The sequence below is a fragment of the Tenrec ecaudatus genome, chromosome X (assembly GCF_050624435.1).
Source record: "Tenrec ecaudatus isolate mTenEca1 chromosome X, mTenEca1.hap1, whole genome shotgun sequence".
Classification (NCBI taxonomy): Eukaryota; Metazoa; Chordata; class Mammalia; order Afrosoricida; family Tenrecidae; genus Tenrec; species Tenrec ecaudatus.
The window spans coordinates 89,874,303-89,902,204 of NC_134548.1; the positions used below are offsets into that span (position 1 = coordinate 89,874,303).

The following is a 27,902-nucleotide window of genomic DNA, read 5'->3' on the forward strand; positions in this document are numbered from 1 at the left end:
AAGCCTCACACAGGAGAATTGACAACAATAGAGGAATATGGAAGAGTGGTAGGATACAAGATCATTAAACAGAAGTATCATACATACTCGAGTATAAGCCAAGTTTTTCCAGCACATTTTTATGTCGTTTTTGTGGTAAAAGTAGGTGCCTCAGCTGATATTTGGGTCAGCTTACACTCAATTATCTATGGTATATTTGTTTGCTATATACATCGGACAAGATCATGACCAAATTGAAATATCTAGGGATATATTTAACCTAAAAATAGAAGACTTATACAAGGAAAATTACAGGATCCTACTACAGGAAACCCAAAGGCAACTTCCTGAAATGGAAGAATATTCAATGATGGTGGATCAGAAGACTCAATACTGTAAATACGTCAATCTTACTCAAGGCACTATGTCAGTTTAATGCTATCCCCATTCAAATACCCACAAGCTTCTTAAAAGAAAAATTGACCAACAATTTCATATGAAAAGAAGCCCAGAATTAGCAGAGAACTTCTCTAGATGAAGGACAAAGTCACCATTCATTTTACCTGACTTTAATGCCTACTACAAAGCCACAGTGGTCAGAACAGCATGGTATTGGAATAATTACACATACTCAGACCAGTGGAAAAGAATAGAAAACCCAGATTTAAAATCATTATCATATAGACAACTGATCTTTGACAAGGGCTCAAAGAGCATCAAGTGGGAGGTGCTTGCCCTCTTTAATAAGTGGTGCTGGAAGCAATGCATATCCACCTGTAAAAAAATGAAACAAGATGATTGCCTTACCCCATGAACAAGAACAAACTCCAGGTGGATTACAGACCTACAAACAAAACCCAAAACTATCATGCCCATCAATGAAAGAATTGGGACAAACCTAAGAACCTTGGCTCATGGGATTCATAGGCTAACTGCAATAGGGAAGGGTACATACTAAGGTGAACCTAAAATCGACAAGTGTGATATACTAAGGATAAAACACCTGTGTGCATCAAAAGACTTCACCAAGAGCATAATAAGAGAACCCCCAGACTGGAACAGGATTATTAGCAATGACACAACAGACAAAGAACTTATTAATAAAGTCTATAATACCTTCCTCACCTGCAAAAAGGAAAAGAGTTAACCCCCTGAGGAAGTGGGAAAAAAGACCTGAAAAGAAGTTTCACTAGTGAGGAGACCCAAATGACCAATAAACGTATGAGAAAATGCTCCCGTTCATTAGCCATCAGAACAATGCAAATTAAAACAACCATGAGATACCACTTAACACCCGTGGGGACAGCCAAATCACAAAATCAAAGAAGAACAAATGTTGGAGGAGATGTGGCAAGACAGAAACTCTCCTCCACTGCTAGTGATCATGTATATGTGCATAGCTTCTGTGGAAAGCGATCTGGCAATATTTAAACGAAATGGAAATTGAGCTACCCCTTGACCCAGCTATCCCTCTACTGGGCGTATACCCAAAAGTGGTAAGAAATAGACAATTTGTCTGTGTTCCAATACTTATTGTGGTGCAATTCACAATTGCAAAGAATTGGAGACAACCCAAATTCCCATCAATAGACGAGTGGATTAGAAAACTTTGGCACATACACACAATAGAGTATTACACATCACTAAAGAGCACTGATAATAAAATGAAGCATGTTGTCTCATGGGAAGAGCTGGAGGAAATTATGCTAAGTAAAATTAGCCAATCACAAAAGGACAAGTGCAACATGAGTCCCCTGAGGTAAGGATAATCAACACAGTTGGAATAGAAGAACCACCATTTCTCTCACACAATATGGGTTGCGACACAGGCAGTCGGGTTGGGGACAAGCCAAACCCAAGGATGTACCTGTTATTCCCACACAAAGAAGGGGAAAGAGGAGAAGGTGGAGGGAGAAAAAGGTGGGGGAAGATGTCCCTGGGGGAACCGGGCACTAGTCCACCCAAAGGGAGAGTATTCATGATGTTTCCACAGAATTGGGCACACCAAACCCTGAGGGCATTGTAACTCATGAAAAAAGTGGCCTACTGGCTTGGCCCCAGAGCCAAATTGGCCCCTCCCTAGAAGTCTGTGCTCCAGAGGACAAAAGTAAACCTACAGGTTGGGGAGAGGTGCCGGCATGCCATGCCAACACGGAAGCAAACCAAGAAGGAAAGAGAGTGAGGGTATAGACCCCATAATGGCACACCAAGCCCAGAGGATGATGTCCCTACATGGAGCTGCTAAGGCAAAGAGAGGAATGTAGGGCCGACAACAGCTCAAAATATGATGTCCCCTCACTGGAGTATACCGTGACAGAGGACAACACTGGGGACACACGGAGAGGAGTTAGTGTGGTCAGAACCCCCCACAGTGAGGCGAAGCCAGAAGAGAACATAACAGATCAGTAATGAAAGCAAAGCAAAGTCCTAAAGCCCCCAAAGAGCCCCCTAGACTTCAGGCTGGGAGGGCCAGTTCATGGAATTCCCCCAGGACCAATGGGGAGATAGTCATAAACATCAGCAGACAGACCTGGAATTATGTATGCTTTCCCCCTCCTACTTATTATTATCTTCCCCTCCTTTTATTCAATCATTTGTATTCTTTTTGTTTTGTCTCCATTATTGTTGGTTTTGCCTACGTATATACGATAGGCATGAGAAGCAAACTGAAGGAGAAAGCAATGAGACTGATGGGGGAACAACTGGGGACTTAAAATCAACAACGAGGAGGGTATAAAGATCCTGGGGGTATTGGAATAATAGCAATCTAGCTGAGAGGAAGTACTAAGAGGCGAAAGTAGGAAAAGTGTGATGGTTGGGCAGGAGGAAGTTAAAGGAAACAGGAAAGATCTAGGAAGCAAAGTTATGGATATAGATATAAACTTAGGTGTATACATAGGTAAATTCGTTAATTCATAATACAGAGGTATTAGCCTCTGCACATATATTTATATGACAATACACTGAGGTAGTGGACTGACTTCGGGCCTGTGGTCATACTTTTCCTCAATATAAGAACACTTTGGTCTAACAAACTGGCATTCTGTGATGCTTACCCTCCCAGGAAGATCACAGAAGACAAAATTTGTGCATAAGCAAATGTGATGAAGAGAACAAATGGTGCCCGGCTATCAATAGATATAGTGTCTGGGTCTTAAAGGTTTGAAGTTAAACAAGCGGCCATCTGTCAGAGAAGAAACAAGCCCACATGGAAGAAGCACATCAGTCTGTGAGATCATGAGGTGAAGATGGATCGCATAACAGGTATCAGAACAAACAAAGTCAGCATACAAAACCATATTGTTGAGAATGAGGGGGTTCTGAGAAGAGACCCCAAACCCATGCATAGCTAATGGACATCCTCTCACAGAGAGTCTCAAGGAAGGAATGAGTCAACCAGGGTGCAGTATAGCACCAATGAAACACACACTATTCCTCTGGTTCCTTGAGGTTTCCTCACCCCTTACTACTATGACCTCAGTCCTGCCTTTCACTGTGGGCTAGACTGGAGCATGTACACAGGTAGAGATAAGAGATAAGAACTCAGGACCCATGGAATCCAGGAACAGGAATGAGAGTAGTGATACCAGGAGGGTAGGGGGAAGGTGGGGAGAGGAGGTGAGGAACGAAGAACCCATCACAATGATCAAGACATAACCACCACCCCTGCCCCCGGGAAAAACAACAGAAACTGTGGAGGGAAACAGTGGTCAGTGTAAGATATGAAATTAATAATAATTTACAATTTATCAAGTGTTCATGAGGGGGCAAAGGGGAATGCATAGGAACTGATACCAAAGGTTCAATTAGAAAGTAATTATTTAGAAAATAATGATGGCAACATATGTAAAAATATGCTTGATAAAATTGATGTATGAATTATTATGAGCTGTAAGAATGAGCAATAAAATTCTCTTTTAATAATAATTTAAATATTACATTTGTAATGAGGATTATCTCTCAGGTGGGAGGCTGGGTAGCCACCCAATATGGAAATAACAAATCCTTACTCTTTCTTAACATTCATCTAGCTGAAACTTACAAAGTAAGGTTCATTCTGTATATAGGTATAAAAAATTAGATGGAACTATGCTTGGAATATTTATTTATTTGTTTTATAAAACTTACTATACTCCAGATGAAAAACTACATTTTTATTTGTTACTTTCATAAACAAGCATATAATGAAAAAGAAACAGTGGCAAACAACTAAATAAACACACTCATTCGTTTCAACTTTGTATTATGTCCCATATCCACACAGGATATTATGAATTAATTATGCAGTGCCTGAAAGTGTTCAAAGAGATAAAAATATTGTCAGAATAATTGCTGAAAGTTCAGCAGAAGTGAAAAGGTATCTTTTAAAGATGAACATAATATATTCTGAGAAGAGAAGCTATATGTTTCTAACATATCAAACACAATGTCTATTGTCTACTTGGCCTACCTTTAAGGAAATAGTATCCTACTTCTACAGTGAAAAGATGATTATGAATAAATCATACAGCAGATGATACTTGGATAATGGCAAAGAATATTGCAAGTGAAGACACCAATCAAGAAGAAATACAGAAATATCTTAAATAACAGATGCATAGTTTTTTGGGCAGGTATTATTTAATTTTTTTGTTAGTATTTTAAAACTTTCTCATAACATAATCTAGTTTGTATACCTCTTTTAATGTTCTCATTTAAGTATTAACTGTATGAAATAATAAACTACTCTATAGTATGTATATATATATATATATATTATACTTAAAAGGGTCGTTAAGGCAGTGAATCGGTTGTTAAATTATTTGAATATCACCACTGGCTCAAGCATAAAATAATTGCGATCCCAACACAGGACTTGGCTCCATTTCGTTCTGTTGTACACAGGTTGCTATTATTTGGAAATGATTCAATGGCACCTAAGAAAGACAACATAATTTTATAGTAGTCCTGTTGACTCACCCTTGTATAATGTGATTAGTCTTTTTTCAAACCGATTCTTTCTTTTTGTGCCCTCTCTCCTATCTTGTTTATTGGTGCTTCCATGTACCTATTTATTGCCTTTGTTTAAATATCTTGTGTATGTTATAATGGCATTTAAATTATTTTCTAGTTTCAGTTTATTTCTTTCAGGTTTGTAAGAGGTGTAGTTTACTTTTTATTATTTAAAAATAGCTTTTTGTTTCATTGTTTTCTTAATTTTTTCATATTCTCAATATCATTGATTTATGCTCTAATAAGTTTTTTCTTTTGCTTGCTTTAGCTTTATTTTTCTTTTTACCAATTTCTCCAAGTAGAAACATATTTTTGAATTGCAACCATAACCTTACCTCATTTTAAATTTAATAGTACTATAAAATTCCTCTTAGCATAACTTTAGCTCCATTCCACATGTTTTGGTATGTTGTATTTTAATTTTTTTATTCAGAGATATATGTTTCATTGATTTTGAGATTTCTTTGACCCATACCTTATCTACAGGCATGTTGTTTAATTTTTATATGGCAAGAAAGAGGATTATTTTTCATGAAGAGATGAAGAGTATCTCCAATATTAGGTTTTTGTTGTAACTTGATCCCTCTTTCCAGTTGCCTGATTTCTTTACTTAGATGAAAGAATTCCTGGCTTTCAGACATAAAAAAGCTTCAACGGCCAAACTTCTAGTTATGGTGGTCTCCTCCTTGCCTTTGCTCTTTAGTTTCCAATTGTTTCTTGGTGGGGGAGAATTCAGGCCCAGCAAAGAAATAAACCATGTCCAATAATGGCTTATTGCTAATAGTGCTTCCAATTGATCTCCTTTGCCAGAGATAGCAAGCTCATTTGATGTTGCTGATGGGACTCTAAATCCATCTGAGGGAAGAATGAGCCTACCTAGGTTGCATTCTGTTGTTAGATTTGGTGTTAGGCTTAGATCGCCTTCTTCTGTTGCGTGGGGTATTATAAGACCATGCCTCCGTGTTGTTTCTGTAGGCCTAGAATCCTAAGCAGTCCTTCTTTCAACTTTATACCATTCTTTTTTGATAGCTTCCCCCACCATTCATTATTTCCAGGCATTATCGTTATATTTTGGGGGAACAAAAGAGGCAGGTGGAGTCTACACATTTTCCCCCAGTACATTTTAATTTAATTATACTGAAGCCTTTCTACCATACAAGTAACTTATTATAGATTACTAATTTTTTTCAGTTTTTTTAATGTTTAAAATATTTAATAGCTTCCTGTCAATGGACCAACTACACCCAAATCTTCAGATTGCTAATTAAAATGCAATTCATGAGCTCTCCTCAGAGAGATTGGATGAGACCCTTTGAGAAAACACAGTTATAATGAAGTTCTGTTAATTTGACAGTAAACAGAACACAACAGCTGTAGAAAAGTAATAAGAACAATTTTTTTAAAAAAAGAACAAAATAAGTTTGTCAAAATTTTAGTTCCTCATAATACTGAAATGCCCTTCATAAAGTAAATAATTTAATGTTGATTGAGATTTTTGTAAAACTTAGGATTCAACTATATTATCAAATTAACTAATACTAATGAGCTGTAGAGAAAATTAGAATGATATATCATGAATTATCTTTTAATGCTTTATAAAGTTATAAAAGCTTGTACTAGGAGTGTGTCTCATACTGACTGCTGTATTTTACTTAAAGTTAACTTTGTAAATATTATTATATCAAAATATATTCCTTGAAACAGTATAGTCTTAATAAGGTCTGTTTCACCAACTTCACAAAAATCATAGTTGTTTTCTCAATGACATTCCTATTAACAACATAGGGGAAACCACTTTTCTGCTTTAAATGAAAGATTACTTACTGCTCTTTTTCTAGAACACCCTGTAATCCAAGGCACAGTAAGGTTTCCTGAAATCTGTGGAAACAACAAATGGAATCTCAGTAAGGTATGCATCACCACTACTTGGAATGTTGATCAATACCAAGGAGTTCAGATAGAATGCAAGATAGGTATGCATTCAGAATATATCCCCCATTTAGACATCAAACATTATTTATTGATTCCAACATATTCAAAGGGGCTTGCTTGGTTAAAATAAAGATATAAGTGATACAAGGTTCTTCTGGAAATTTCAGAAAGTTTCTAAGACAACGTTGGTGCCAGGATGTATGGTTTAGATAGTTATAGATAATAAAATTATTTAAATGAAAATGCAATACCACAGAGAATAAGAGGTACAAAAACTATGGAATAGTCAGTGTGGGTGGATTTCTAAAAAGGCATATCCAGAAAGCAAGAAAGTACTTCATAATAAAAAGTGTAAGCTATAAACTATTTGAACATATTACTTCCATTGTTTCTTCATGAGTAGTCTTAATTAAAATTTTAGACATAATGCAACTGATTGAAACATTTTGTTATCTTCAAATTGTGTGACAATTAGGAGTCTAGTCACTCTGTCCTCCATACTCTTAGGGATAGTGAAGTACAGCTTTTAATAGGCACATAAATTTCATGTAGTATTCATTAGCATAAATTACATATGGTTGGAAAAAGGACAAAATGTAGACCTTTCAATATTATCATCATTATCAAACCTCTTTAGATAAGAATACATCTATCTATTAATTTGAGTCACATCCCAATGTTCAATGTTGGTAGTCAATTTTTTCAGATGTTGAAACCCTGTGTAGCTATTTCTTTCACAGAACATATGTACTTGAGTGAATAGTTTCTAACAATTTATCAAATGGAGAGATGTAGTTTGGTAGCTGAGGATATATATATATTTTCAATAATGCCTCTTGTACCCACCAACTCCTACTGAAAATTGTAATGATGATTACTATTTAATGCTAGAAAATCACATTCAGTGGTATGATAGACCCTTTCAGCAGAAATAAATATTACTCCAGTTGCATTTGTGGGAGGGTTTAGGGACCCTGGTTGTATACGGTTACAAGTTGGGCTGTGATCCTCATGATCCTCAGTCCAAAACCACCAGCAGCTCCAGGGGAGAAAGACTGGGTTTTCAACTCCCGTAAACAGTTAGTGTCTTAGAAATGTACAGGGGGTCACTATGAGTTAACATTGACTTGATGGCAGTGAGTTTGGTTCTGGTCATAGAGCTCAAGATACTTCTGAGGTTATATTCCAGATGTAACTAATGTTAGCCTAACTTAATCATAATTTTACTTGGGATATTCCTATATTGGGGAGAACTCCACACTTTGATCTCATCTTCTACTTCCCTCCCATATACAAATTTCATGAGAGATTGAGAAGTAAAATCAGTTTCTGTTGTTTGTGGAAAGGGGTTACTCAATTAAACATTTATTACATTGATAAATTATATTTATCAATGACTGGTGAATTAATACTATGACTACAAGGAATAAGGCTAAAACAGTATAAATAGTAAAGTGGTATTCTCAATCATTCACAGTTCACATAAACTACCGTACTGCCTCTGATCTGTTATTTTACTTTGATCTCTAAATATGCCTATATGCAAACCCCAAATATAACCGAAACCATTGCAATTGCGTCTATTCCAATTGGTAGTCACTTTGAATAGGGTTTCCAAGGCTATAAATCTTGATGGGAACAGATAGCCTCATCTTTCTCCTACAGAGTAGCTGGTGGGTTTGAACTGCCAACCTAGTGGTTAGTAGTTCAATGTTTATGAGCACCATCAGAGCTCACTCTTGAGGGCAGGGTAGAACTGCTTCTGTGGGTTTCCGAGCCTGTAACTTTAAAATTTTTTATTATTAATTGGGAGTTTATACATATAACAAAACGCCCCATATTTCTGCTGCGAATCAGCTGGTAGCTTTGAACGGCTGACCTTGCAGTAGAATAAATCATGCACAACTCAAAGAATGCAATCAATGTCACTAAATTGTACACATAGAAACTGTTGAACTGATGTATATGATGTAATGACAACAATACCAATAAAAATGTAAAGGAAAATATATTATACAAAATCAAAATAATATTTTTAAGGATTTGACTTCTATTTATACTCAAGGTAAAAATCAGAATGTCATTAACTGGAATGTTGGGAGATCAGGGAATATGTGGATACTGATTTTCCCCACTTCTTTCTAATGATGAAAGATGATAAATTACTTCTTGAAAACTCTACAAATTTTATAATTTCTTGTCCTCTTATCAGTACCTACTTTGTTTATAGTCATTACACATAATTTGATAGTTAGCTTTAATAAATGGTAAATTTGCTAAATAGCTACAAAGTACACAAAAAAATTGACACAGATATTCAATTGTTTTTTAATTATTTGTGCACATACTCCCATCCTGTAGTGAGGATAATTCTACCTGTGTAGTTTTTCCAGAGAAAGCATGTAATACTGAATGCATTGGGGGATAAGCCTAGTAACTACTGAAAAGTAACATATGAATTAATAAAGATAATACTTATATTAAACATGATAATTACATTTATATAAACATTGGCATTACAAATGATATAATGTGGCTGCTACTTAAATGAATTATATTTAATCAGGAAAGTGGAAAACTCATATAAGCATATTTACATACAAATATTATAGTTTCTATGCGATATGAATGGAGATAAAATTTAATTTTATTTTTGGTTTTGTAATTCTGTGACAGTAGTTACACTAAACTTAAATGCCACATTTAATTATCTTTACTTCCAATTTGTCCTCCAGTTTCTTTAGCTTCTGATAAAACTCAGGGACATTTAGGCAGAAGAACTGAATTTGTAGACTTTTTATAATCATAGGACTTCATAAATATGCATTCCTATTTATGACAAGGGTTTGATGCCAAATTGATGGCAAGGTTTATCACTCACGAAAACTATAAAATACAGTTCTTTAGCTAGAGAGACACTAATCTCATTTAAATGATATTTCACTTCCACAGGTACTTTCAACACTTGGTTTGGAAAATTCAAATGACTCTATAAGGAGACAAGACTGATTTAAACAATATATCAGAATTTACATATCCAGATGAATGAGGTATATTTTAAAGTAGAAAGCTTGTATAAACTCATTACAATGATGTTGCTTTTATGGAAAGCATTTGGGAACGTTTCTCTTGCATTATCAGCTCATGATTCTCCCAGAATTCTCATTATTTAATATTCCACTTCTTCTTTAAATTGAAAATATAATATCCAAGATTGATCATCTATATTATTAACAAAAATGGCTTAGAAAAAATTCGTACTTCTTTCCAAAATCAAATGTACCTTCAAATGATAAATATTTGTGACCACAGAACATATTTTAAGAATCACTCATATTCTAAAGCAATTCTAAAAAAATTCAAACACTTTTGACAAATTAAACAGTATTAAAATAAATATTTATATAAAATTCTATGGTAATTAATTTTAATTCTGTTCAGATATTTATAAGACATCTTTCTGTACAAAGTGCTGGTTTAGTTGATACAGGAAATAAAGAAGGGTAACATAATATACTGGAGTTCTGAGAGGGAGCGATAAGACAGACACATGAATGGTTCTAATACAAAGAACTGTATGACAAATGTCAGGAGAAAAGTGCAAAAATGAAGTGCAAATATGGAAAAGTTGCCATAATCTGTGGTGTGATATCTCACCCAAAAGCTTGGTAGAACTTTGATAACAGAAATTAAGAAGAGAGTTTTTCAGGTGAAGAATGCATAAGGGCAGTGGAATAAAGGGATAGGCTATATATGAAAATGGTCAGTTCGACTAGAACATACAAGGAAAGGTGAAGTTATTTTCAGAGAGATATGAATACAAAGGAATAATTATATCTAATTGTATAAAAATGAGGACCAACTAACTATTTTTATCATCAGAATTGTATTTTTATATTTTAGGATGATAAATTAGCCTATTGATATATAGTGAATTAAGGAAATAAGAAGATACTTATAATATTTTGGCCAGGAAGTAATCCATGCTTGGATTCGAGAGTAGTGATTTTCATAATTTAAAAAAGAAATAGAAAACAGATTTCTAAAGATAGATCTTAGGCATGATTCCAAAGAAAATGAAATAGTGTTAAGATAAATAGAATAGATTTTTAGGCCATGAAAATATATATATTTCTGCCAATGGTTAGCCTGTTCAAGTTAATGAAGAGTCACAACTTTGAATATGCCCTTAATGAAGTTTCTACTAGTGTATATATGAATATCTTGGGAAATAGTGGATAACTTAAATAGTGAATAACTTAAGTATAAACTGGAGTTGTATCATATGCGTAGTTTAAGTTTGAGAATTTAACTATAACATACTTCCTCTTCTCATATAAATAAAATGTTGAAAAACTATATTTTGAATACACGCTGAATATTAAAATATTAATTGTGTATTATACATTAATCATGTACTGTGTATATGCTTATATACAAGGAAACATATAGAGTTATTTGATTTTATGGATAGCTTCAGTGATTTTCAAAAGAATTTTTATTATTTCACTTTAAACCCTTCAGAACCTACAAATGACCCTACTATCATATTTTTGCTGGAGTATGAACTTCTTGAAGGCAAGAGATCATTTTTAAAAAAACAGTATAATTATTTTTGTATAGTCACAAAAAGAGAACGCACACAAAAATTGGTTGATTAAAATTTTTCCTATTAAAAAAGAATTCTACACATAGACTGATTATCCTATTATAATGTCTTAGACGAATTCAAGCATGGGGTATCTTACTGATTCAAACCAAAAATGTACTGTCATCTAGTCAATGACCCTATTGGACGGGGTAGAACTGCTCCTGAGACTGTAAATTCTTTACAGGAATATGTAGCTCAGTTTTTCTTCCTTAGAGTGGCTTGTGGTTTCAAACTGCTGACCTTGCAGTTAGCAACTCATTGTGTAAGCACTATACCACCATGGCTCCTTATCAATTAGTATGTCAGTAAACAGAATTTGATTCAGCAAGTTTTCTGTAATAATAACCAATTTGCTCAGCAAAGTTCAGTAGTAAAAGTCCCCTTCTCCCCCCAAAAGTTTGATCTTTCTATCAGTTGCTCTGGCATTAGCTAGGTATTAAAATTTATCAGTGGGTCTTTGTTAATATGTAGGGGTTACTTGGTGTTTCTTAATTGTGAAGTGTACAGCACAGAGAAATCTCATAGTAGCCCTAAAGGACAGGGGAGAGCTGCCATTGTGTATTTCCAAGATATAACACTTTCTTTTTTCGGGGGCAGGGAGGGGGTGGTTGAAAGTTTCGATTTTCTTCTGAAGAGCTTCTGATTGTTTTGAACTACTGACCTTGATGTTAGCAGTTCAATACACGACAGGGTGGCCATGAGTCAGAATTGACTCAACAACAGTGAGTTTGTTTTGAATCGAGCACAGAGAAACAGTTGAGTAGTAGGCATTTAATAAATGCTTGAAGTTTGATTTATTGACTGGATTATATTCAATCATTTATTATTTACTAGCTACCACTTATTGATCATCATTTGTCAGTTTGTTGTACTATGGTGCCATGTGTGTTGTCGTGATGCTGGAAATTATATCACTAGTATTTCAAATGATAGCAACATCACCCAAAGTGAACAGATTTCAACAGAACTTATAGACTGAAAACAGACTAGCAAGAAGGAATAGGTTACTCCTTGTGAGGAATTAGCCACAAAAACATAAAGGATAGAATCCAAAATGTCAGATACTGGAAACCTCATGAGAAGAAACAGAAAATTCTCAGAGATGGGAACAGAAAGAGGAGCACTTAGGTTAGAAGGCAGTCAGTCAATTATGACTGAGGGAGAGTAGAGTCAACCAAAGTGACGTTGATGGGGTAAAGCCTGTGGAAGTAAAGCTTCTGGGACGTTCTTTTGCTGATGCAGCACAATGCAAAATTAGAGGAAACATCAGTTAAAATCAGAACTTTGAATGTATGAAGTATGAATCTAGGAACATTGGAAGTTGTAAAATAAATGAAATAAAAATCAACATTCTAGCTGAACAAGACTGATATTGGCCATTTGAATCAGAAAATCATATGGTTTACTATTCTGGAAATGACACATAAAGGACATTTCAAAGTCTATCTTGAAGCACAATGCTGTCTGTATAGGATTGTATCTATCCACCTTCTAGGAACCACAAAAACTAATGATGAAGAAATTGAAAAATTCACCAATGTTTTCAGTCTGAAGTTGAGCAGACATGCAATCAAGATGCATTGATAATTATTGGCAATTGGAATGCAAAAGTTGGAAACAATGAGGAAGGAACAGAAGTTGGAATATATGGCCTTGGTGATAGAAATGAAGAGGGAGATTGCATGATAGAATTTTGCAAGACCCATGATTTATTCAAAGCAAAAATCTTTTTTCAACAACACAAAAGGCAATTAGACACATGGAATTCTCCAGATGGAAACAAAGATATCAAATTGACTACATCTGTGGGAAGAGACCATGAAAAAGCTGAATTTTCAGCAACTAAAGTCAAGTCAGTGGATGACCAAAGAACATACTATCAATTGCTCATACACAAGTACAGGTTCATGCTGAAAAAAATTAAAATAAGTCCACAAGAGCTAAAATATATTCCACCTGCATTTTTAGAACATCTCAAGAGCTGATTTGATACACTGAATACTGATGAAAGAAGACCTGAAAGGTTGTTGAATGACGTAGAGATCATTATACATGAAGAATGGTAAAGGTCATTATAAAGACAGGAAAGAAAGAAAAGATCAAAGTGGACATCAGAAGGGACATTGAAACTTACTCTTAATCATAGCTAAATCACATGGAAGAAATGATGACATGAGAGAGCTGAACAGAGTATTTCTAAGGGCATCTCTAAATCACAAAATAAAATATTATAATGAAATGTGCAAAGACCTGGAGTTAGAAAACCAAAAACGAAAAAAAAAACACTCAGTGGACTTTAAATTGAACAAACTCAAGAAAAACTTCAAGCCTCAATTTGTAATATTGAAAGATTCTATGGGAAAAGTATTAAATGATGCAAAAAGCACCAAAAGAAGATGGAAAGGAAAGAATACAGTCACTGCACCAAAATGAACTAATCGATATTCAACCATTTCAAGAGAACAGGAGCATGAACCAATGATACTGAAAGAAGTTCAACTGTCCTGAAAGCATTAGCCAAAAACAAGGCTCCAGGAGGAATACCAAATGAAATGTCTCAACAAGCTGATGAAGCACTGGAAACACTCACTTGTCTATGCCATCAAATTTGGAAGACAGCTACTTGGCCAATGTACTGGAAAAGATCCATGTTTGTACCCATTCCAAAGAAATGTGACCCATTGTTAATATCATTAATATCACATGCAAGAATATTTTTTGTTGATGTTCATCTAACAATGATTTCAGTAGCACATTGAGTGGGAACTGCCTGAGTTTCAGGCCAAATTCAGAACAGAACATGGAACAAAGGATATCATTGCTGATACCAGATGGACCTTGGCTGAAAGCAGAGAATGCCAGAAAGATATTTATATAGATACCATAAAGATATTATTTGTGTGTTATTTCCTATGCAAAGGCATTTGACTGTGTGGACTATAATAAACTATGGATAACCTTGAAAAGAATGGGAATTCTAGAACACTTCATGGTGCTCATTCAGAACTTGTCCAAAGACCAAGACACAGTTGTGTGAGCAGAAAAATGAAATACTGCATGATTTAAAATCAAGAAAGGTGTACATCAGGGTTGCATTCCCTCACCATAGTTATTCTATCTGTATACTGAGCAAATACTGATTATGGATTATATGAAGAAGGATGTAGCATTAGGATTGGAGGAGTTATTAACAAGTTGAGTTGTACAGATGACACCACTTTACCTACTAACAGTGAGGATGACTTGAAGCAATTGCTGATGAAAATCAAGTATTGCAGCCCTCATTATGGATTACAACTCAATGTAAAAAAGACCAATATCCTCACAACTGGACAAGTAGGTAACATCATGATAAATGGAGAAAAGTTTGAAGTTGTCAAAGATTTTTGTCTTGCTTGGATCCGCAACCAATGCTTACAGAAGTAGAAATCAAGACATCAAATAATGCTTTGCATTGGGTAAATCTGCTTCACAAGATCTCTTTGAAGTATTGAAAAGCAAAGATGTTACTCAGATCCAAGCCATTCTATTTTCAATTGCCTCATATGCATGTGAAAGTTGAACATTGATTAAGTAAGACCAAAGAAGAGTGTGAAATATGGTGCTGGTCAGATAGCAACTGGAAAAATGGGGAATCCAGGACAGATGACTCCTTCAGGACCATTGGTGAGAGTGGCGATGCATGGAGGGTGGAGAGAATGTGGGGTAGAAAGGGGGAACTGATTACAAGAGTCTACGTAAGTATAGCCTCCTCCCTGGGGGAGGGACAGCAGAGAAGAAGGCAGGGGGAGACGGACAGTGTAATATATGACAAAATAATAATAATTTATGAATGATGAAGGGTTCATTAGGTAGGGGGGAGTGGGAAAATGAGCAGCAGGTATTATGGGCTCAAGTAGAAGGCAAATGTTTTGAGAATGATGTTGGTAAAAAATATACTTATGTTCTTGACACAATGGATGTATTATGGATTGTGATAAGAACTGTACGAGCCCCCAATAAAATGATTTAAAAAAAAAAAAGAAAAATGGTGCTGGTAAAGAATCTTTAAAGTATTATGGACTGTCAAAAGAACAAAACAATCTGTCCTGGAAGAAGTAAACACAGAATGCTCCTCAGAAGCAAGGATGGTGCAACTATGTCTCACATATTTTGGACATGTTATCAGGAAAGACAAACCTCTGTAGAACTACATCATGCTTGGCAAAGTAGAATGGCAACATAAAAGAGGAAGCTCTTCCACCAGAGGGATTGGCACAATGGGTGCATTAATGGGCTCAAACATAAGAATAATTGTGAGGATGAGCAGGACCAGGCAGTGTTTGGTTCGGTTGTACACAGGGTACCTGTTAGTCAGAACTGACTCAACAGCACCTAACAATATCACTTGTTGAAGTTCAACAAAAGACCTAAACACTATTGAAAAGATTATTGTAAAGGTAATTTCTAAGATTATGATATCTGAAATTAGTCCATGGTGTAGGCAATTGGGGAAAGAGTGGTGTAAGTTGTGTGTTTGTTTTTCTGTTTGAGAATAAGTGTTCTACAACATAGCATAAAATATGCCTTGATGTTTTTCTATCAATTCTCTAGACAAGCTTTCAGAAATTTGATTTCCTTTACAAATAAATGTTGTGTACTACAATCTTTGGTCAAATAAATAACATTGGTAAAGCATAGTAATTGTTACTCTATTTAGTGATATGACATTCGTATTTTAAAATATTATGACATTGAAAATCAAGATTGTTCGGGGGATTTATTTTTAGTAATTAATATTTTATGAACCAAATCAAGACCAGGAAAATTATAATTCCAAGCTGTTTCAAATAAAATTGTAAAAATTATTCAGATACCACTCACCATTAAAAAATAATCATCAGTACAACATAACAAACATAATATTAGCTCAATGATTCATAAGATACTGGCTATTAAAAATAATGGAGAGATTTAAATAAAATAAATCAGTATATTGAATGATAATGTTCTGTTATAAAGGTGTTGGATCATCTAAAATTAAAAATCTTGAGCCACTGAAAATACATAAAGTAGTATTTTCTTTTAGCATCATCTAATTCAATTAATTTTAAATGACAAAGATTTGAATAAATATAAAACTCTTTACAAATTTCCAAAATAAATGGTTAACTGTTTGCTTTAGGTTCTACATATGTAAATGTCATGAGAGGTTTTGTTCTATGTGTAGACAGGGATGATTTCGCTGAAATAAGTATAAATAAGTAACAGTAAAGCAAGTATACCCTTATCACAGTGCCATTTTGTTTGACTAGAATAGTTTCCTTCCATAATTTGTAGTCCCATGTCTTTGCCTTGCATTTATCTCTTTGTTTAATCTAAAGAAAATTTTGAAATAAAATTGCATAAACTGGCTCTTTGTAGTATGAGCACTATATGTACAGAAACATTCATTTTGTGATTTAAAAAACAAACCGTAATTGGAAAGAGGTTGTTTAGGACCAAAAAATTATTGATGCATACATTAATAATATCATCTTTATTCTTAAACATAGAATTTCATTCTTCCTTTAGCAAAATAAAACTGTCACATGGAAGGGTAAAGAATCACACACACTTCCTTACAGAGCTCTGCCTGGCTTGATTCCAACAGTTCATCTATTCTCACATCTTAGACCACTCTTCTTCCTTTTGCACCCAGTATAAAGAGTCACCATGCCACTGAAAATATTCGGGCCAAACCTTCAGATACTATTGTTATTGATTTGAATATCCTGCTAATGGATAATAGTGTGAGACGAGTGAAAAATATATTCCTCTTTTTTTAAATTGGAGTAGAACACTGTGTGAGAATAGAAATATCAATTTATATGTGTGTATTTAGCAATGTGACATAAGAATGATGCACTGAATTCAATACAAGAATTCTAAAATTTCAATGTGTGGACTTCTGTAAATTTGCTCCTCAAAAGAGCACTGAAAACATGAACAAATTTGATCAAATTCAACTTTTCATTACACTAGATGTTAATCAAAGACCTGAAAGAATCTGAAAAGTTTTTTTTAAGAAAAACATATGAATTTGTAAAAACAATGTAATTTGTGGAATGGGAAGCTGATATACTCCTGTATGCCGTCTCCATCTCTATGGCAGATTGATAGATAAACCAACTCATGACAGGAGCGACTGAAGCAGAAATAATAATAATAAAATAATAAAAGCTACAAAACAGGAGTTCCATCCCGAGAACAACACTTGACATATTTCACAGCTTCTATGAATGTCCCATTTAAGGAGTGCAGTTGTAGAACTATCACAGAAGTCACTACATGGGAAAAGCTCTCTATCCCCAGAGAGTTTCTATGTTAGCTTGGATTTTCTAGTGAAACAAAACTAGTGACACTCATATTTGTATAAGAAGGAACTTCATATCAAGAAGTAAATTAATATCAATAAAGCTTCCCAGCTCAGTCCAATTCAAGTCCACGGGCCCGATGCTTGTCAGGACCCTCTTTAGACTCAGGTAACTTAAAACCAATAAAGTAGAAAGGTGAAACTGGCACAAGGGAGATCACAGGCTGGTGGGTGCAGTCCCATGGATCCAAATTTGATGAGAACATGGTAGGGTGCCCACAGCACTCCAGTCATTGGCCCACATGGGAGCTGTCGCTGGCGGCAGATACAGAGTCCAAATGAAGTGCCAGCAAATAGGAAGGTGAAGCACCAGAGGGAAAACATTGCTAGTGTCATTCCTCTAAAAGGCCACATCTTCAGGAAGGCATCATCAGGCTATGACATGATTGACAGGTTCAATTCCAGCCCTATACATCCACACAGGGTCAAGTTGAAATAAAGCCTGACTTTGTTTAGAAAAGGATGAATGTTTAATATGGCAATTTAATGAAACATACCAAGTTGGGGAAAATAAAAGCTTCCCCACAAACTAAAATATGTAGAATGACATGACGATAGATGACTTTTAAAATGTCTGACATCTCAGGAAATCTAGAAGGCTGGACATCCATTCAAATCTGAGGTCCTGAGCAGGCAGGAAATGAAGGCAAAGGCAGAAAAGCAAAATGAGTGTAAAGAGAAGGTGTGTCCTGAAATACATACAAAGGGTAGAAATTTTCAAATAATTTAAGAAAATTTGTAACCAGTTACTAGGTGACCACAAAGTTAAATAAATAGTGACCTTAACAGCCACGCATTACAGAGAATATAAATTCCATAGAAACAGTTCCGAAAAGTCATTGAACAGCAGCAGCTACAGCAGCAAGAGCCGTGAAACAGCAAATGCAAAGTAAGAACGAATCTGATTTCCAGATTTGGCAAATTGTCGTTGTTAGGTGCCACCGGTCAGTTCTGACTCATAGCAACCCTCTACACAATGGAAGGAATTGCGACATCCTCGCAATTGTTCCTATGAGAATCCATCTTGTCAAAGAGCTTCCTCTTTCTCACCACCCTGCCACTTCACCGAGCACAATATCCTTCTACAGGGATTGGTCTCTCCTGATAACATGTCCAAAGTATCTGAGACAATGGCTCACTATGCTAGCATCCAAGAAGCACCCTGGCGTTACTTCTCCAAAGACAGACTAGTGATTCTTCGGTCCTCCATGGTACTTCCAATATTCCTCACCAGCACAATAAAATAAATGCATCAGTTCTTCTTTGCTCAATGTTCAACTTTCACATGCATATGAGGCCATTGAAAATACCATGGGTTCCTTGTTTCATGTGCACCTTAATCCTCAAAGTAACATTCTTACTCTTCAAAACTTTAAAGCAGTTACTTGCAGTAGTCAAGAGATCAAATAATGCTTCTGTTAGCATTTACTGTGGATTCGGGTAAAATGAAATCCTTGAAAACTTCAATATTTCCTCTCTTTATGCTGATGATGTTTATGATTACTGCATTGCAATCCATATTGAAGGCTACAGTATTTGATTTTATTACCTGGTGTTTCAAGTTCTATAAGTTTTCAGCAAGCAAGGTTATGTGATATGAATATTACAAGTGATTAATAAGTCTTCTTCCCATGCTGATGCCATATCCTTTGAATTATTTTCATAACACATAGATTGTATAAACATGATGAAAGAATTCAACCTTAATGCACATATTTCTTGATATTATATCATGTAGTTCACCACTTGTCTGACAGCATGAAATACCATGGTGGTTTCTATGTTGCTGTGAATCTGGAAGCTATGTCATTGGTAACTCAAGCCAGCAGTGCCATTCAAAGTGAACATATGTCGGTGGAGCTTCCAGACTAAGAACAATGAAGAAAGACTTGGCTCCCACTTTGCAGGAAGAAGCTGCTGAAAACCTAATGCATATTTTGAAAAAAATGCCAGATACTTAAGGCCTGATGAATGGAAGCACAACATTGTTGGAGATGGTGCTGGAAGATGGGCCCTTAGAACTGAGGGCACTCAAAACATGACTGAGAGATAGCTGATTTCTCAACCATGATGGCATGAGATGGGTAACGCTTTCTGTTCCTTTATTTGCTGATGAGGTATGACCAGGCAAGGAGATACAGCTGCAAAATATCTCCTAATGATGAGAATTTTGAAAGTGTGAGAATAGGAAAATTGGAAGTCATTAAAATTGAAATCAAACACATAAATATGAATATCTTAGGCATTATTGGACTGAAATGGACTAGTATTGGCTATTTTGAATCAGAAAATCATATAATTTACTATGCCGGGAATAACACAATCAAGAAGAATGGTATGGAATTCACTGTCCAAGAGGACATTGCAAAATCGACCATGAAGTACAAACAATTCTGTCTGGAATGGGATTATATCTGTCTACCTTTGATGAAATGCAATCTATACAACTGTTGTTCAAATGTATGATCTAACCACAAAAGCTAGTGATGAAGAAATTGAAGAATTCTGCTAACAACTTCAGTTGGAAATTGATCAAACAAGTAATCAAGCAAGATGCATTGATAATTATTGGTTATTACAATGCAAAAGTTAGAATCAATGAGGAAGGAATAGTAGTTGGAAAACATGGACTTTTGTAATAGAAACAAGCTGGTGATTGCATGATAGCATATTGCAAAATCAATAACTTTTCAGAGCAAATATAGTTTTTCAACGACACAAAAGGCAAACTGTACACATGGACTTCCCCAGATGGAATACATAGAAATCAAATTGACTACATCTATGAGAGGTCGTGATGGCCAAGGATTTAGTGTGGAACAAATCATTAGTTACTCATATGCATGTTCATCATAAAGCTGAAGAAAGTTCAAACAAGTCATAGACAAATTACCTTGAATCTATCCCACCTAAATTTTGAGAATATATCAAGAACATATTTGATGTCCTTCTCCAGGAATGTATTTCTCCTTCCTGTGCCACCAAGTAAGTAACACGAAGACTTGCCGTCCTTGCCTATGAGTAGCAATTTGGTCTTACTGCTTCCAAGACAGATAGGCTTGTTCATAATGAAGCTCATGGTACTTTAAATATTCTTCAGCACCATAATTCAAATGCAGATATTTTTCTCTGGTGTTCTTTATTCTTTCACATTCATATGACAAATTGAAAATACCATAGCTTAGGTGAGATACACTTTAGTCCTCAAAGTAATATCCTTGCTTTTCAATACTTTAAAGATGTCTTGTGCAGCATATTTACCGAATGCAACTTCCTATTTCATCTCTTGACTGCTGCTTTCATGAGTATTATTTGTGGATCCAAGCAAGACAAAATCTTTGGTGACTCCATACTTTTCTCCAATTATCATGTTGGTCCAGTTGTGAGGATTTTGGTGTTCTTCACATTGAGTCCTAATCCACACCTGACGGCTGAAATCCTTAAACTTTATCAGCAAGTGTTTCAATTCTTCCTCACTTTCAACAATCAAGGGTGTGTCATCTGCATACTACAAATCTTCATATCCTGATGCCCCACTCTTCTTCATATAATCCAGCTTCTCTGATACTTTGCTCAGCAAACAGACTGAATAAATATGGTGAAAAGATACAACCCTGATGCACACGTTTCCTGACATTAAACCATGCGATATTCCCTTGTTCTCTCACAAATGTCTTTTGATCCATGTACAAGTTCCTCATGAGCAAATGAGGTGTTATTTAATTCCAATTATTCTCAAATTTATCCATAGTGTTTTGAACATCTTGGCATAATCAATTAAACACAAGTAAATATATTTCTGTTATTCTCTGTTTCAACCAAGATCCATGTGATATCAGCAGTGATATCGCTTGTTCCATGTCACTCCTGTATCTGACCTGAACTTCGGCCAGCTCCCTGTCAATGTAGTGCTGCAACCACCATTGGATGATCTTCAGCAAAATTATATTAGTATGTGATAGAAATCATATAGTTCTATAGTTTGAGCATTCTGTTGGGTCACCTCTCTTTGAAAGAGGTACAGATATGGATCTCTTCCAGTCAGTTGATCAAGTAACTGTCTTCCAAATTGCCTGAATAGACAAATGAATGCATCCAGTGCTTCATTAAGTGGTTGAAACATTTCAATTGGTATTCCATCAATTCCTGGGGCCTTGTTTTTGGCTAATGTTTCAGTGAACTTCTTCCTTCAGCACCATTGGTTCTTGATCATATGCTATGCTATCTTCTGTATGAGTGGAATGTCGGCTAGCTTTCTTTGGTACAATTACTCTATATACACTTTGCATTTTCTTTTGATGCTTCCTGCATCATTCAGCATTATCTCCAGAGAAAACACACAACATAAAGTTTGAATTTTTCAATGAGTTATTTCAATTAATTTAAGATATGCTGAGCATTTACTTGCTTTTTGGTTTTCTGACCCTAGGTAATTGTGGTAGTAACATAATTTCTTGTCAACTTGAAAATATAAAAAAAAATTAGGGGTGTTATTTAACCTGTCAATCAGCTCACAGCCTGATGATGCCCCCCTTGTGAGTCTGGCCTTCTTATAAGAAGGGCCCTAGGAATCTCTCCTTCTCTCTCTGCCTTCACCTTCCTCTTGGCTGACCCTGGTTGCTGTCAGAATCCTGATATTACCACTGGCTTTGGATCCACACAACATTGTACTTACAGATCTGTGATCTACCTGCATTCTATATCATTTTATGTGGCTGTGTGAGTCTGAGGATGGACTTATGGGCTGGGATATTATCTTGATACAGAATTATTTCTTGATGTAACACTCGTTCTTACACATACAAGATGGTGCCCTCTAAAAATTGGAATTTGTTCCAATGCTATGCATTTAAATTATTTTTTAAAAGACCCTTATTACCTTTAAAGTACTCTCCATTACACTTAATACATTTGTCAAATATGCTGTTCCATTCTTGGAAACATTTTTCAAATTAATCTGTTTGGTTGGCTGACAGCACTTCCTCCAGTTTGTTCTTCTCCTCTTCTGCGTCATCAAATGACTGTTTATTCGTGTTCTTCTTCATTTGAAAAAACAAAAAGAAGTCACATGGAGTGGAGTCAAGTGAGTAAGGTGTGTGAGGCAAGAAAGGCATGCTGGTTTTTTTTTTTTTTACCAAAAATGGGTGCACTTAGATGGCTGAGTGAGCAGGTACATTGTCGTGGTGGCAAAACCAGTCCCCCTAATCTGCCACATATCAGTCCTTTTTTGTCACACATGGTTATGCAATCTTTTCAGAACTTCTAAATTAACAGTCTTACCTGGTGGAATGAACTCCAAATGCACTATCCCCCTCACATAAAAAACAAATAAACAAACAAGTGAATATCAACTTGATCTTTGATGTCACATGACAAGATTTTTGGGGGGCAAAGTGATGATGGCATCTTCCACTGACTTAATTAATGTTTGCTTTTGGGGTCATAAAAATAGCAACATGTCTCGTTACCTGTAATGTCCTTGAAAAAATATAGTCTGGGCAGTTTCAAAGTTGTTCTTTCAAAACATGGCATGTTTCCACTTAACACTCTTTTTCCTGGTTAGCCAGAACCCGAGGAACAACTTTTGCAGTGACCCTTTTCATTCCCAAATCTTGCATTGAAATTCACTGAACTGAGCATCAAGATTGTCTAGATAACTACCCCATTTCTCCAATGGTCCACTGCCAGTCTTTGAGCACAAGTGCATGAATTTTGTAGACATTTTTATCTGTTTGGGAAATTGAAGGACGTCCAGAACGAGGTTTATCATCAACCGGAATTTCACCTTTTTTGATTCGAGAAAACCACTTGTACACTTGAGTTTTCCTCAACACTGTCCTTGTAAGCTGTGTTCAATATCACAACATTTCTTTGGTGTTTTTCCCAAACAAGAAACAAAATTTCATAGCTGCATGCTCTTCTCTTAAATTGGCCATCACAAAAAAAGAACTGCTTTTATGAAAAAATTCACTGTGACCAGAGGGAGCCTTCCCAGGTGACACCACTGGGTGCACTAACACACAGTGAGTTTCTCAATGCCTGCCTAGCAAGAAAAATGCACACTATGACAGCACCAACCAGCAGGCGGTCCCAAGTTTTTTTTTTTTCCCTTTGAGTACTCTTTGTATATGTGGGTTTCTGGTTTTATTTCTCTAGCTGACTCAGTCTAACACATTATGGTACCAGTAGTTGGGAACTAGAAAAGTAAATCATGAAGATGGAGAGTAGATGCATGTCTGACCTCAGCCTTCTTTGGCTAGCCAGAGATCAGATAGTGCCAGGTTGTTTACTCAGTTGTTTTCTGAAAATTACATGGGAAGTGAAGGTATTGGTTTCTAGAAGCTGTCTTTTGGGTATTACTAACTGAAATGGTGAAAATGAATGAAATATATGTAAATTTTGAGTTCAGGGTGCCAAATCACCCCTTGAACTTCTCTGGGGCCACACTACTTAATCAAAATGGCTAACAGAAGGCCTGGCCCTGGCTTGATGCAGTCAGAGACTAGACCATGTTACATATGACTGGGATAGTTTAGATAAGGATTGAATTGGACTTTTAAGAAGGTGTTTAGGATTTGTCTATACTAGGATTATACTGCTTTTTTCTATCTGTTGTTTTTGACATAATGCATAATAGAAATGATTATTGGGAAGTATGAGTAGAGCGTTTATAAGACCACTGCCTTTCACCTTTAAATTGGATCTGTTAAATGAGTTAATGGGAAATGTCTGCAAAGAAGAAGGCTTAGAAAAGGTAAGCCCTACCCAGTTCCTTGAGTGCTCAGGACATTTGCATTTGAAAAGACTTGCTGAGAGTGCTGTTGACAAAAAAACTGAAGAAAACAAGGAGTCATTTGACCTTTATGACTTTTGAATAGTGGTTTGTGCCTGGGGCTGGAAAAATTTGGAGCAAAGAAGGAGCTTTCCTCTCTAGGACTAAACTTTATGGAGCCTACAGGCAGCCTGAAATGCTTGCTAGGTGACCACTTGGATCCACTTGTTGAGTGGAAGAAATGCAGTAAAATAGAGGCGTGGGTTGAATCTGGCCACTGACACTCATTGACCTAGTTCACAGGTACTAGAGGAGAGACAGGAGCAGGTCAACTAGTCCGAAGTTTAAAGTGTAGTTTGGAATCTGAACCAAAGGCATTACCTAGCTCAAGGCAGTTGGTGCTGTTGGGAATTTGTGAAGGCGCCCATGAAAAAGTTTCAGAGTCTCTTCTAACACACACTTTGATCTATTCTTTTTCATTCTTTTAAATAACTTTTTGTTTTCTTCATGAACAATGTTCTTGATGTCCTCTCCCAGCTCATCAGGCCTATGCCATTAGTGTTTAATGTGTCAAGCCTGTTCTTGAAATGTTCTCAAATTTTTAGGATACACTCAGGGTTGTATTTTGGCTCTTGTGGATTTGTTTGAATTTTCTTTGGCTTTAAGCTGAATTTACATACGAACAGTTGATGTTTTGTTCCACACTCAGTCCTTGGCTTGATTGTAATTGTTGATATTGAGCTTCCCCTTTATGTCTTCTCACAGATGTACTCAATTTGATTTCTGTGTATTACATCTGGAGAAGTCCATGACTACAGTCAGTCATTTTTTTCTGTTGTTGAAAAGGGTATTTGCTATGAACCAGTCATTGGTCCTGTAAAATTCTATTATGTTATCTCCAATTTCATTTCTATTACCAAGTCCATATTTTCCAACTTCTACTCTTTGTTTCCAACTTTTGCATTGAAATACCCAATAATTATCAATGCATCTTGATTGCAGGTTTAATCAATTTGTATTGATGAAGCTGATGGTAGAATTCTTTAATTTCTTAATAGTTTTTGTAGTTCATGTATAAATTTGAATAATAGTTATATTGATTGTATTTCCTAGAAAGTGGATAGATATAAACCTATCACAAACAGCATTGTACTTTAAAGTTTGTGTTGTTGGAAAAAGCTATTTGCTATGAACAAATCATTGGTATTGAAAAATTCTATCATATGACCTCTAGTTTTGTTTCTATCACCAATACCATATTTTCTAACTACTGTTGCTTATTCTTTGTTTCCAATTTTACCTAAGATGGTGACCACCAGGATACCACATGTGTGTAAACCTCTATTTTGGAAATTGTGACTTTAGAAACATTTTCCATGTTCTTTTTTCCTCTATTAACAATGGCTTCATGTTTTTAATAAGGCAGCCCTTGAAAAAATGCACTATTTAATTGGTATAGCAAGGCTTTCTGAACATAATATTAGGAAAATATGTTTCAAATTTGAGGATACTTAAGCAAAGTGTATATAAATATACTTTCCTTAAGAACTCAACTTTGATTTTGTAACATGTGCATGCTTATGAATCAAACTGTTTTAATACTATAAAGAACAAGTGAAGCTGTTCATAAACAACTTTAGAATTAAGATCTCTTAAGTTACTTGCCAATATGAAACCGAGTTTGCAAATGTTTGTAGTAATTGGAAGTAATATACTTTTTTTAAAAAAGAAAAGATGTCGCTGTATTAAAGTCCACTACATATTGTAGTGATTTTTAAATTATTCCTAATTTTTAAAGGTTATTATAAGTAGATATGATAGAATGTTTGGAGAACTTATTAATGAAAAATATATTATATATAACCAAAACTTTACTTTTTTGACTTAAAGTTCAATTAATTTGTTTTGGGGGAGGAAGAGTATTAAATAGTATTAACAAAAATTATGTTCCTTGCCATTGGACGGAAGAAAAAAATCTTTGATTATTGGTTTCAAAATCTAATTCATTCTTTAAATAGTTTGGCTTCCAGGTAAAAGTTCGATTCATTTACCAAGCCATATGGTTAAACAAAAAAAGGGCAGATGCTAGATAATTATTGACAAGTCAATAATATTATATCATTATTAACAAGTCAACCTTATTGTAACCTAAACCTACTTACTATTCTGTAGTTAGTCTAACTGTATGCTATATTTGCATTGCTCTACCCACCAATGTTCTTGGAATTGTGTTTTTCATTACTTCCCCCCCTCCATTTTATTTATTTATCTATCTATCTATTTATTTATTTATTTATTGCATAGGGGAGAGTGTAAATACAGTCCTCTACTCCTACAAATTATGAAATTACCCACATTTGGGGAAATTGTATAGGTGAGTATATCTAGAATGCAATGGATAAGCTTTGTCCTGAGAAATTAGCCTTTCTGATCATGGTATATCCCCCTACCAGGTAAAGTTTTTTTTTCATAATCTTCTACATTGGTGTAGAGCAGACATAATGTCTAGATCATTTGACCTGGTGGTCTATCTAAGACTATTACATTTACATTGTCATTAAGGCATCCAATGATATTGTTCAAACATCACAAATGTCACTCTTACTATTTTATCTGATTGCTCTACTAGATATTTACATCTTGTAATTATCATTTTTACTTTAAAAGATCATTTTAATTATTTGGATTACTAACTTTTTCCTTTTAAATCTGTTTACTTACAATCTTAAGAAAATTGACATTATTAATTTGTTGCTTTTTAAATTCAGTGTATCCCTTCATTTCTTTAAAATTTGTGTGTCATATTCATTTAGTAAAATATAGCATTTTGGTGTGGTTGAATCCATGGGAAAGAATTCAGTGCATTCTAGGCTACTAGATGAAAACATCACAAAAGGTTACATGAGTGATATTAAATAGGAATAAGATTATAAACTTTTTAAAGTGTTTAAGTAAGGTGAACCTAAAACCTTATATCATGACAGGTTTATAGCATGATCAGTTCAAGTAAATATTAATTATCCAATTAATTAGATTTACTCAGAAGAAAAAAAAGTACAGAAAAGATTTCAAGTAGACCACTCCAATTATTTCTCAGTGGTACAATGGAGCAACAATGACAAAGGAACTGGTAACTTAAATTCAATTTTACATCTGAAACTTTTAAGTATTATATTTTAAGA

General features: G+C 35.2%; 1 protein-coding gene across 2 annotated transcripts in view; it reads right to left on the reverse strand.

Annotated features, from left to right (window-relative positions):
* HDX (highly divergent homeobox) overlaps positions 1-27,902 on the reverse strand; it is a 246,619-nt gene that overhangs the window by 126,101 nt on the left and 92,616 nt on the right. For both annotated transcript variants that reach the window (XM_075539089.1, XM_075539088.1), the window contains one exon: positions 6,796-6,849. In XM_075539089.1, coding sequence (XP_075395204.1) covers positions 6,796-6,849 — 54 coding nt within the window. The remainder of the gene's footprint in view (positions 1-6,795; positions 6,850-27,902) is intronic.